The sequence below is a fragment of the Wasmannia auropunctata genome, unplaced genomic scaffold (genome assembly GCF_000956235.1).
Source record: "Wasmannia auropunctata unplaced genomic scaffold, wasmannia.A_1.0 LD336061.1, whole genome shotgun sequence".
Taxonomy (NCBI): Eukaryota; Metazoa; Arthropoda; class Insecta; order Hymenoptera; family Formicidae; genus Wasmannia; species Wasmannia auropunctata.
In genome coordinates this window covers 1389743-1401682 of record NW_012026829.1, presented here as the reverse complement: position 1 = coordinate 1401682, position 11940 = coordinate 1389743, and the positions used below count along the sequence as shown (strand labels likewise).

The 11940-nt window shown below is 34.2% G+C and overlaps 2 protein-coding genes and 1 pseudogene across 2 annotated transcripts; all 3 read right to left on the bottom strand.

Annotated features, from left to right (window-relative positions):
* Positions 1-535: 535 nt before the first annotated feature.
* On the bottom strand, positions 536-5808 carry LOC105450451 (protein will die slowly). The gene is made up of 8 exons (XM_011690295.1): positions 5382-5808; positions 3855-3951; positions 3598-3761; positions 2705-2794; positions 2117-2256; positions 1633-1864; positions 1441-1528; positions 536-990 (listed from the first exon to the last, which is right to left on the bottom strand). Exons 1-8 carry the CDS (start codon positions 5469-5471, stop codon positions 890-892), a joined length of 1002 nt encoding a protein of 333 aa, XP_011688597.1. The 5' UTR covers positions 5472-5808; the 3' UTR covers positions 536-889.
* A 1068-nt stretch (positions 5809-6876) lies between these two features.
* Positions 6877-7593, bottom strand: LOC105450485 (zinc finger protein 260-like). Its single transcript, XM_011690337.1, has one exon. The coding sequence runs from the start codon at positions 7591-7593 to the stop codon at positions 6877-6879; it is 717 nt and encodes a 238-aa protein (XP_011688639.1).
* Positions 6970-11095, bottom strand: LOC105450450 (annotated as a pseudogene).
* Positions 11096-11940: the final 845 nt, after the last annotated feature.

The window sequence follows — 11940 nt, the reverse complement described above, 5'->3', positions numbered from 1 at the left end:
AAAAAAAAGTAATGCTGGATGCAGTTGGCGTTGTAGCCAATCATTTTTCGCTTTTCTATAAAAGAAAATCAGTAAATTGATTGGCCACAACGCCAATTTTCGCCGCGCGGCAAGCATTGTCGCGTCCTGTGTGTATCCAGCATAACGATCGTTACTGGAAAAAAAAAAACTGAAAAAACAAAAATGGTAACGCGTTATAACTCTGCAGTATCTAAGGTACCATCTTGCTATTCTGTAAATATTTCACAAACCGTATTTATTGAAGTTTTATTTCATTTTGTGTTTTAAATAATAATGTAATAAAAAAATAGGATAAAGCTGGACGTATAATCAAAAGAACAAGGAAGAAGATAAGAATTTCAACCTATCAGAAACCACGTGTTCCACAGTAGATTAAAATTCGTATTCTCTATTCCCTATTCCTTTGATTGTGTCATCCAGTTTAATTCATGAATGTATACTTAATGTATACATGATCTTCCGAAAGTTCGCGACTTCCGCAGAATAGAAGGAATTAAATCCGAACAATGTCATGTACGATAATACGTGAGCGATAATAGCGTTTGTTTACTACTTTTTAAAACATAATTTTGTACAATCACGATGAGATTTGAATTATTAATACTGCTCAGTCAAAGTTAATTATTTCTAATCTATTCGTAACAGTAAATGCAGACGCTAGTAGTGTATCGAAATTAATTTACCCTAAACTAGAAGCTTATATAACACTTTCAATAATAAAATATTATTTTGATATAAAATAGCACTTTACTTTATATCTAGAAGTCTAGGGTCTATGCTTTACAATGTAATCATTTTTTCTTTAACAAAAAAAAAACAGCGATTTGTACAGTAGAGATAGTAACAGCGATAAATTTACAGACTGTCCTTATGTATCGCTCTTCCACAGTTTAATGGTTTTGTCGTTCTCGAGGGCGGCCGAAGCTATAATGTTGTCCGTCGGGTGACACGTTGTACAAAGTACCACGTCTGAAAACGGTATGTGCATACGGTTAGTGAGTAGTCGATGTGCCAATGTTAAAACAAGGATGAAAGAATTCGGTTAAAAATCCGAATTGTGAAAAAAATACAATCTCAAAGAAGACGTTTAGATATATATTAGATTTTTTAATCCAAATCGCACTGATGGAAAGTGTAATTTTCAAAATACTAAATATCTACGTGTATTTAGATTCGTGTATAGATTCGTTTAATTCATTCTTACAATGTCCATCCAGTAAACGGAAATGGATTAAAATATTTTTTTTTAATTGAAATCGATTAAAATTTTCTAAACCATGGATTGAAATGGATTCCTTTATAGAAATGCATTCATTTCCACGAAGGCCAATTCAAATCATTTTAATCTATGATTTAAACTTTCAATCCATTTCCGTTTAATGGACAATCATGTTTTTCTTAAATGAACATGTTGCTTACCTGTGTGTCCCTGCAGTTTTTGTACGATCTCTTTCGTCTGTAGATTCCAAATGTACACCATGTGATCCTCAGACCCGGATACGATCCACTGTGGGTAAAAAAAATAACGTTAAAATAATTCTTAGAGCTTGTTGCTCTATATATTCTCAGTCGTGACGTAGTTAAGACTCATCTCGCTATGTATATACACACCTTTCCACCCGTTACGGAGAAGTTCGCGAAGATGCAATATTTCTCGTTTTTGTGGCCGCTATACGTTTTCAGGCATTTCCCTTTACTGTAATCCCACAGCTTCAACGTGTTGTCCAGCGTTGCCGCCAAAATGTACTTGCCGTTCGGCGAAAATTTGACGAACGACACTGGAGGATTGTCGTCGTCTATCAAAGTCTTCAGGCACTGCCCTGACGCGGTGTCCCAAATTCGACTGCAAATCGCACGTGGTATATAACGTCAATATGCGTTTTTCAGCAAGGACAAAATGTGACACGGTGAATCATTTCATCCTTGTTTAACATTGGCAAACAACAAGGATGAAATAATTCGCTGCGTTACACTGTGACCTTGCTGAAAAACGCACAATGTTACATTTGAATGCAGTAAATAAATCTACAGGGGAAAGAATCGTTCTTCTCATAGACTGCCTCGCCTGGCAAATTTGATTTGTTGCAATACTTGCCATAATCCGTCGTAACTACTCGAGACGATTAAAGAGCCATCCCGATTGAAGTGCACTGCGCTCACAGGATCCGAATGTGCCGGCAAGGTTTTAAGGCATTTCCCACTTCTCACATCCCAAATGCGTACACTTTCGTCGAACTAAAAAAAAAAAAAGCGAAGATCTTTTAGACTTATGGAAAAACTGTACAAATTTTATTCTTACAGGAATTGATATTTTAGTAAAGTTCTAGAACATTTGATTTAAAAGAATCATTTTTAATCTTAGGTATACACACAGGAGTTCCCGGGACCTCAACGCAACTTGCGAAATTGAGATTTTTTTCGCGTTTCTGGACTTTTTTAATCCATATAACTCAAAGCTCCTAAATTCTACTGACTTTTATAAATTACGAATCGACTTCTTGATTGATTCTCGATCGATTGAAAAAAAAAATTAATTTAAATGTGTCCATTGTTGCTGAAGTTATGATAACAAATATGAAAAGGGTCCCCAGGACCTCAGTGTGTGCTTTACGTAGGCAAAAAAGGAGTGTGTATACCTAGGATTAAGTAAGAAGAAATAAACGTAATAATTTATGTTACTTACAGAACCAGACACTATGAGGTTGGATTGCGGGTTGAAGTTACAACAGAAAACATAATTACTGTGACCCTTTAAAGTTTTTAAACATTTACCCTGAAAAATAAAATATCCGAGATATAATTAATGTTGTAAGATCTGAACGCATCGTCAGTTCTCGGTCATATTCTTAATAATCATGTATTTTAGAAAACGATTCACACATGCAACTTGACTTAAAAACAGAATCTTTATTTAAATAAATGTTAATTTTCTTAAGGTTTTACACTGAAGAGATCTCTTTCACAAGCCTTTCGAGACAGTTCTCTCTGCACGCGCACAGCGTATGCATGCTGTTGCTAACGCTTTTGAATGCCATAAATAAAGAGTTCAAACACAGAATTGTTCTGTTCCAATAATTAATACAATAATTAAAACATCGAGATATATGTAATATTAAAAAAAAATTTGCCTATAAAAATATAATTGAAAACTTTTAATTCCAAACTTGGGGTATTACAAAGATATTTAATGTCGACAATTAAAGAATATTCGATCATCTATTTTTGACATAACTGGAGTACTCCAAATTGGCGAGACTCCAAAGTTAAGTTATCAAACTTTTAATTCCAAAATTGGGGTATTACATAGATATTTAATGTCGACAATTAAACAGCTTTCGATAATCTATTTTTGATATAAACAAGTTTGGAGTTACTCCAAACTGTCGAGACTCCAAAGTTAAGATACCATTTCATCCTGATGCTCGACGCTCATTTTTAACACTTGATAAATATCAAACATCAATTTTGATTGTGTGATCTGTTTTGACACTAAAAACAAGCATCGAACGTCAGCGTGAAAATTTACTAACATTTTGCCAATCACAAAGAATATCCAATGGACAATGGATTACTCACGGAACTTAATTCCCATATCTTCAAGGTCTTATCGTCAGAAGCTGATACCAGCAATCTGCTATCACTAGACCATGCTACGTCAGATATACCGAGCTTATGGCCTGCTATAGTCTTCTCGAACTTTCCATCGTAGGAGCCCCATATTTTAATAAGCTTATCAGCAGCTGAAAAATCAGAAACGTATATCAAAAATCTCATTAATTTGTCATCAATATATCTCAAATCTCTCACAAGATCTCTAAGAATTCAATAATTACCCGAACTGGCCAACCATTCTCCATTGGGGCTGAATTTGACGGACGATACTGCCTTGGTGTGACCCGCCAAGGTATACTTTAACGTGTAATTCGATCTCTGTAAAGGAAAAAGGAGCATAGAGTTGCGGATATATCTCTTGCATTCATGTGCCACAAAGTAATGGCTGTTCAGAAAATACAGTCAAACTGTAAAATAAAAAGAACAAAAATGCAGGTAAAATCTCTTGCATTCATTTCACTACCTAAGTAACGCTGCTTGGAAAGTACAGTCAAAATTTGTTTGCTGGATCTACTGCTCGAATATATGCAAACAAAAACGTGGAAAACGCGAAGCTATTCGATCGAGCTATTCGATTAGGATTATACGGATAAATGGCGTGAAGATAAAAAATCTGATAAAATTAAATAATTTACCCAAATTAGATGTACAGTCGTGGACATATCAGTTGCAATACTTTTATAGGTTTCAAAACAAACTAATATTTTACAAATGCGAACCACGATTGGTGGATTATACTATCTCGTAGACTAAAGACAGTAACATCATGGTTCGCATTTGCAAAATATCAGTTACCTATATAAAAATATATACACATTGCGACAAATAATTTCCCGGAATGATGCTATAAAAATGAAACAAATTGAGTTTTTTCTTTTTCTTTATTCAAAATATTCTCTTGATTCAATACACTTTGTTGCAACAATTCAACAATGATTCAAATGACAGCTCCAGTTTATTTTGTAGTATTGCCTCCAAAGCACGCATCTAAAGCTGTTGAATTGTTTCCACATCTTCAAAATAGCTCAGTCAACTTTTGACTAAAAATCAGGTTTGCGAATCATTCACCGTATTCGCCTGATTGAGCGCCATGTGACTTTTCCCCAAAATGAAAATAAAGTTGAAAGGATTTTGAAGATGTGGAAACAATTCAACAGACTTCGACGCGTGCTTTGGAGGCAAAGCCACAAAATGAACTGGAGCAGTCATTTAAATCATTGTTGAATCGTTGCAAGGAGAATATTTTGAATAAAGAAAAAGAGAAAGCTGAAAAAACTCAATTCGTTTCATTTTTATAAGCACCATTCCGGGAAATTATTTGTCGCACTGTGTACGTATATTAAACGTATATTAGAAACCTATAAAAAAAAAACGTGTCGCAGCTGATCTGTCCACGACTGTACAAGGAGTATAGTTTTACTTCACACATCTCGGGTTTTTTGTTTTTTTATAAGAGGAGCCTCTGTATAACGCGTACGAAACACACATGGCTCGGCGTGCGTGAAAACAGGGGTTTCTCGTTCGATACACATTTCACTCCTAACGTGAATATAAAGGAATCCAGCCATCTTGAAATCTCCCCAGGTATTCGCGACGAGTGTTCTTTCCCGGGAGGGAACGATCCACGTTTATCCCTGCCTATTGCGTTTGTGTATCGCGATCGACCGAGCCGGCGTGTGTTGACGAGAGAGCGTTTAACCTGTACTCCCCGCTAAACTCCGCATATGCGTGTGTAGCGTGCACATTACCACTATCGCGCTCTTCGTCCCGCTGGCGGCCGCGCTGGAGGAGTTATTCGCGGACGTTTGGTGTCCCGGCGACGGGCCGAGAGGTACCATCTTTTCCCTCAACTGTTCGCCGACGAGGCTCGGAAACACGGGCGACAGGCAACACGCCTCCGGAGCTCCGCGCGATCCGTCGAGCACACAGCGCAACAAGAATCGACCCGACCAAGCGCGCTAAAGGGGGTAGATAACTACGTGATCTGATTGGACGTAATGGACGTTCTGCGTGCCCGCTATCCTTCCCTCAGTCAAAAGAGAGATGGAGAGAGAGAGTGGAGTAGAAAGAGAGGCCAAGATACGGTCGCCGTGTACCTTCTCTTTTTATATACGTTTCATAATGTGAAATATCTTTTTTGTTCAAGATTATTTTCAAATAAAAAAATTATTCTAAATATACGAAATATGTTATTCAAAAAGCAAATAAAAAATGCATAAAGGAAATCATGTATTACATTCATATTTTGTATGAAATTTTCAAATAATTTCACATATTTAATGTTATTGGAACCAAAATAATAAAACCATACTTTTACGGCTTTAATAATAATAGTTATTAGTTATTAATTTAATTTAATAATACATGTAATTATATTTTATTAATATTTCTTTAAAGCAAATGCTTGGTACATGTATAAACTAATTATACATAAAGTATAACAATTCAAGATTATTTTTAATAAAATTATTTTAAGGTATACGAAATATATTAAACAAAACGCAAATAAAGATAAATTCATAAAGAAATCATTATATTACATTCATATTTTAAATGAAATTCTCAAACAATTTCACATATTTTATGTTGGGACCAAAATAATAAGACATACTTTTACAGCTTTAATAATAATAGTTATTAGTTATTAATTTAATTTAATAATACACGTAATTATATTTTATTAATATTTCTTCAAAGCAAATGCTTGGCACACATATAAGCTTATACATAAAATATAAAAATTCAAGATTATTTTTAAATAAAAAAATTATTTTAAGGTATACGAAATATATTATACAAAACGCAAATAAAAATAAACGCATAAAGAAATCATTATATTACATTCACATTTTAAATGAAATTCTCAAACAATTTCACATATTTTATGTTGGGACCAAAATAATAAGACCATACTTTTACAGTTATAATAATTATAGTTATTAATTTATTTAATTTAATTATACTTGTAATTGTATTTTTAATATTTCTTCAAAGCAAATGCAGGACACACATATAAGCTTGTACATAATTAATCGAAGTATATAAGAATTATAAAAAGTGGATAATAAATTGATGATACTTTTTGTTACACGGGCCGAGATGTGTGGCTCGAATATATTGATTAACAGTTCCAATTTCTTCGTTTTACATTTAGAAAGCGACAAAAATGTCTTCGCATTTGAGCACAGCTACACGTGGATCATCGCAGATATTTGTGCACTACGACTGTTAGATTTGGCGATGTTATCTTAGAGCAACCGTGTGTATTCTTTCATGATTTTTCCACAACCTAGAAGAGTTGAACTTCTTGCCACATAATTTGCAGACATATTTTTCTTTTGTATTGAGTTCATTGGGCGACTCTAAATCGTGGATCTCTCGTATATGTTCTACTAGATCCAATTTTTCTTTGAAAATCGCATAGCAGCGATTGCACTTGTGCTCTAAGAAAATATTTTGATGTTTCTTCTTCAAGTGGAGTATCAATTTGGTCGTGAACTTTGCTTTGCAATATTTGCAACACTTATCGGTCATATTGGGGCACTTATTCTTACTATGATTCTCCCAAGTCGAATTATGTGCAAAGAATCTGTTACACTTCGTACACGCGTATTTTAATCGTTTTATATTCTTAAACATATCGTGTTTTTTACGTTTATGAAGAAACAGATGATACATAGACGAACATTTTGCAGAGCAGCACGTTGTATACAACTGTTTAACAGTAATTTCCTCATGTATATTCATATGGGTTTTAAAATACCGCTCCTTTTCAAATTTAATTTTGCAAGTATGACAATAAAACGACTGTTCATTTTGTTCGAGTGTCTGGTGTTCAGAAAATCTTTGATAGTCGTTTGCAGTTTCATTGTTAACGAAGTCGGAGCTGTTATCAGTTTGTTCTATCGAGGCTTCCATCGCATCTTCAGATCCATTTTCAACAATATGAATTTCAGTCATTAAGTTAACTGACACCGCCGTTTTCGTTATCTTCAGTTGAAATAACAGCTTCGTTTTCGTAACTAATTTCATCAATATTCTCTCGATTTGTGTTCCAATCATTATGACTATTCATTTTATCTCTGATCTCTTGTGTATCATTTTGATAATGCAGAACGTTCTCCTTGTCTATAATCTTTCGTTTATTATTTAGAAAGTTCTCTGAAAAATTATTTGTTTCTTTACTTGTATAGACATCAACGCTCTGCCTTTGTAATTGCATTCGCAGACGCTCATCTACCTCAACTGCAGTACAACGCAGTTTATAATCGATATGAGCAACATCTGCATGGCAACCATACATTGGAAGGCAATTTATCATCCGGAGAAATATCGATTGGTAAACATATATTTATTTTTTCGAGAATTATTATCTTCGTCTTGAAATATTGAAAAACAGTTTCGAGACTCTTTTGCACACAAACGGCATACCTCGACTTTCTCATCTTCGTTAGCCATGCTTGTATTTTTATTGAAAGTTTACCTTTGTAATCATTTCATGCCTCTTCGAAGATTTTATGTCTAAACGAGATCAAATGCTCTGTTCACAAAACATATGCTTTTTATGCAGATATTCTTTAATACATGTAATAATATTTGCTGCAGTGTCGTCTCAGCTTCTGAACGTTTAGCAAATTCCCCAGTTACACTATACGCAGTCGAGTTTCTTGCTCAATATGAGGGCAACTTTCATGAAAAGCAATTACGGAGATTTTCCGAACGATATCGATCTAAATTCCTTTTTACTGCAAGCGATGTCCTAGACGATATATCTGCATGTTGCAGGATAAGTCTTGAAAAACATCCATGATGTGGAAACAGGTGTAGCAAATGCCTCCGCGCGACATACATCCAGGATCGTCATACGCATACGCTGCGACCCGAAGGACTCGCCGGTATCGTTGGGATTAAAATTCGGCTCCGGACGAGGAAATGCGTGCGTTTGATGCAGCTCACGAAAGACATCGGTCTAAATTTGCACGGCTTCAGCTTCCATGTCGGTAGCTCATGCACCGAGCTTGAATGCCAAAATATCACTATAAGCATATAGAGTTCCGATATAGTTGGTGTTATAATTTGTTAGTATTGGGATTTGGACGTTGTATCTTCATAAACGTATATATGCGGATGTTGCTCGATAATCGCTATGTCTTTCTCAAACTGCTGCAACTCGCGCTCCATCCTCGCCTTCTGCGCCTTTGGCAGCGTGTCCGCGAGGAACGGCAATCCTCGAAATCGCTTCATCGCCTCTTCCCACTTTTGCTTCATACCATCTAGCAGCATCCTCCGCTTCTCTTTGTCGATGTATCGGCATGTCGATATTCTTGATATCTTAATTCCATTAAGCCATTCGACCAACTTCGTTTCTATCTTCGCATCGTCTTTCGCACCAATCGCAATAAATCTCGGTACTTTTCCATAATTTTTCTTGTGCACATAAATCGGAAACGGAACTAATCTGCTTTTCTTTAAATCATACGTGTCACCGTAACGAGTATCAACGGATCGCTGTTCGGCTCGGCCGGATAGGAACGCTTTGCGAAAAGAATATTTTGTTTAACGAAATTCTTTTCTCGTGGGACAACCAATTTTTCCAAAGGATCTGCCATTTTGCTGATCATTCTCTCTGAGCCATCCTGTAATACAATTCTTCGTTATAAAAAATAATACAATTAGAGAATGCTATAAAATTAAAATTTACAACTCAGTAATGGTTGTGATAATCACTGTCGTTCAGAAACACGGACCATTAATATCATCACGATTAAGAAATATTAAGATTTCAAAGGGTTGAAAAAATATCAACTTTTATTAAAAATATATGCGCAACAAACTTTTTCAGTAAATTAATATATTAAGAAATATTAAGGTTTCAAAAGGTTGAAAAATATCAACTTTTATTAGAAATATATATGCGTAGCAAACTTTTTAAGTAAATTAATATTTAATAAGGAAATCCTTATATGTATATTGGATTCAGAATTTAGTACCTAAATTGAACGAAATAATAAGATTAAGATTAATGGAATCGCAGTATTACTTACGTATTATTTCAGAAAAAAAAGATTCTTTTCGTGCTGGCGTTTCTTGATGCTTCAATCCAGATTACAACATATGTATGTAGATTAGCAATTAATCAATGGATTCAGTTTCTTCGTTCTACTTGCTATCCGTCCTGCCTATAATCATATTATTTCATTTTCAGTAAACTATGTTTCACAGATGGTCATAAGACAAAAATTTTTTTAACAAATCAGTAATGGTTCTCATAATCACTGTTGCTCAGAAACACGGACCATTGATATCATCACAATTAAAAAATATCAAAGCATATAGGAATTATGTAAAAGTTGTACAAAATTACATATATGATTATTGCAGATTATAGTTTGCATTAAATTACCTAAGAATTCGTAATTTTTGTGGTTATCCTTCTTTGGACTTTGACAATGAGACCAAGATCACACTGTCCATAAAGAACAGTAAGTCTTATTCCCCTTCCCGATTCAGGTCGTACCAACTTCCTTCTTTTCATGCTGGTGTTTCTCGATGCTTCAATCAAGATTACAACATATATGTATGTAGATGCACATGCATCGAGTAATCAGCCAATGGATTCAGTTTCTTCGTTCTAGTCGCTATCTGTCCTTCCTACAATCATATCATTTCATTTTCAGTAAACTATATGTTTCACAGCTGATGATCAAGATAAAAATTTTTTAACAAATCAGTAATGGTTATCATAATCACTGTTGCTCAGAAACACGGACCATTGATATATCATCACACAATTAAAAAATATCAAAGTATATAGAAATTATGTAAAAGATATACAAGATTATATAATTCAGATTATCGCAGATTATATTTAGTTCGCAATTACCTAAGAATTCTCAGATTTTTGTGGTTATCCTCCTTTAGGACTTGAAATCACACGGGCCATTCTAAAGAACAGTAAGTTTTAATTCCATTCCCGATTCAGGTACCAACTTCCTTAAGAAATGCTTGCGCAGATTTAATCATCTGAGAAACAGAAAATACATTTTAATAAGCACACAATCGTCTAATCTCTACAAGTTACACTGTACGAAAAGTTCGTCAGAGATGGTTATAAAATTAATCACTGAAGAATCAGTAACACGGACCAATAATTTTCATCACTTACATAAACAAAGGCGAAATATACAGAAAAATTCACGATTCGTATATTAAATTAATAAAATGAAATTTGAAGCACGTGGCCGGGTATGCGATCGGCAAATTGCGAATCTTTACGAGTAAATAATCGAGAACGGAAAAATGGAATTGGCGGAAGAAGAAATCACGAAGTTGAGTGATGTATCGATAAATACAAAGAAAAAAAAGTTCCTTACCATCTTGTGTTTTTCCCGCAATTTTTCCCACGAGAGAAACAGGAGAAACATCACACCGGTCCAACGCTGCGTAACGCCACGTGACGCTGTGCCTTACCGGATGCTATGGGAAATAAGGCAAACGGAAATTACGTTTCCTCGAATCGAGTTCCCCGCTATGCGGAGCCCTCACTAGTCACTCGTGTCCACCATTTGATCTTCATGACTTCAGTAGTACAAATTAATCGATCATAATCGAGAGTTTTGAATTTAATTTTAAAATGACAGCCTTTCACTTAGAACAATTTTTTCGGATTGTAATTGACCACTTAATTTGTTAACTACTTAAGTCTTTCTGTTTTCGTTGCACCGACGATTCGAGATACTATTATTAAAAACCATTAATTCTGGGGAAATTTGATCATCAAAAAGGCCGAGGAGGCCACAGGTAATTGAACAGTATCGGTATTATCGACTAAAATTGGCATATAAATTTGATTGTTAACATAAATATGTCCATTTCGACTAATGTAGATTAACTTTAATCTCGATTTAACTTAATTTTTGTCTTTTTCTAGGTATAAAGAATTAGAAGATTAAGGTAAAGAATAAATTAAACGGAGATTAAAGTTAATCTACATTAGTAGAATAATGGACCATATTTGAATTAATGCATTATTAAAATCATGGCTTTTTTATTATACGAATGCTTTATAAATAAGTATGAATACTTATAATGCTATAAAATCATAAATATTGCCGTGCGCTAAATTACAATTTTTTTTCTACTGTTACCATCTTTTAATAATCAAACGCGCATGCATGATAACTATAAAAATAGTTTTAAATAAAATAAATCATTAGCAAGTTGTAAATATATGTATGTCTAAAAAGGATTAGTCTTATAATAATCATAAATCATAAAATTATATATATATATATATATAATATTATA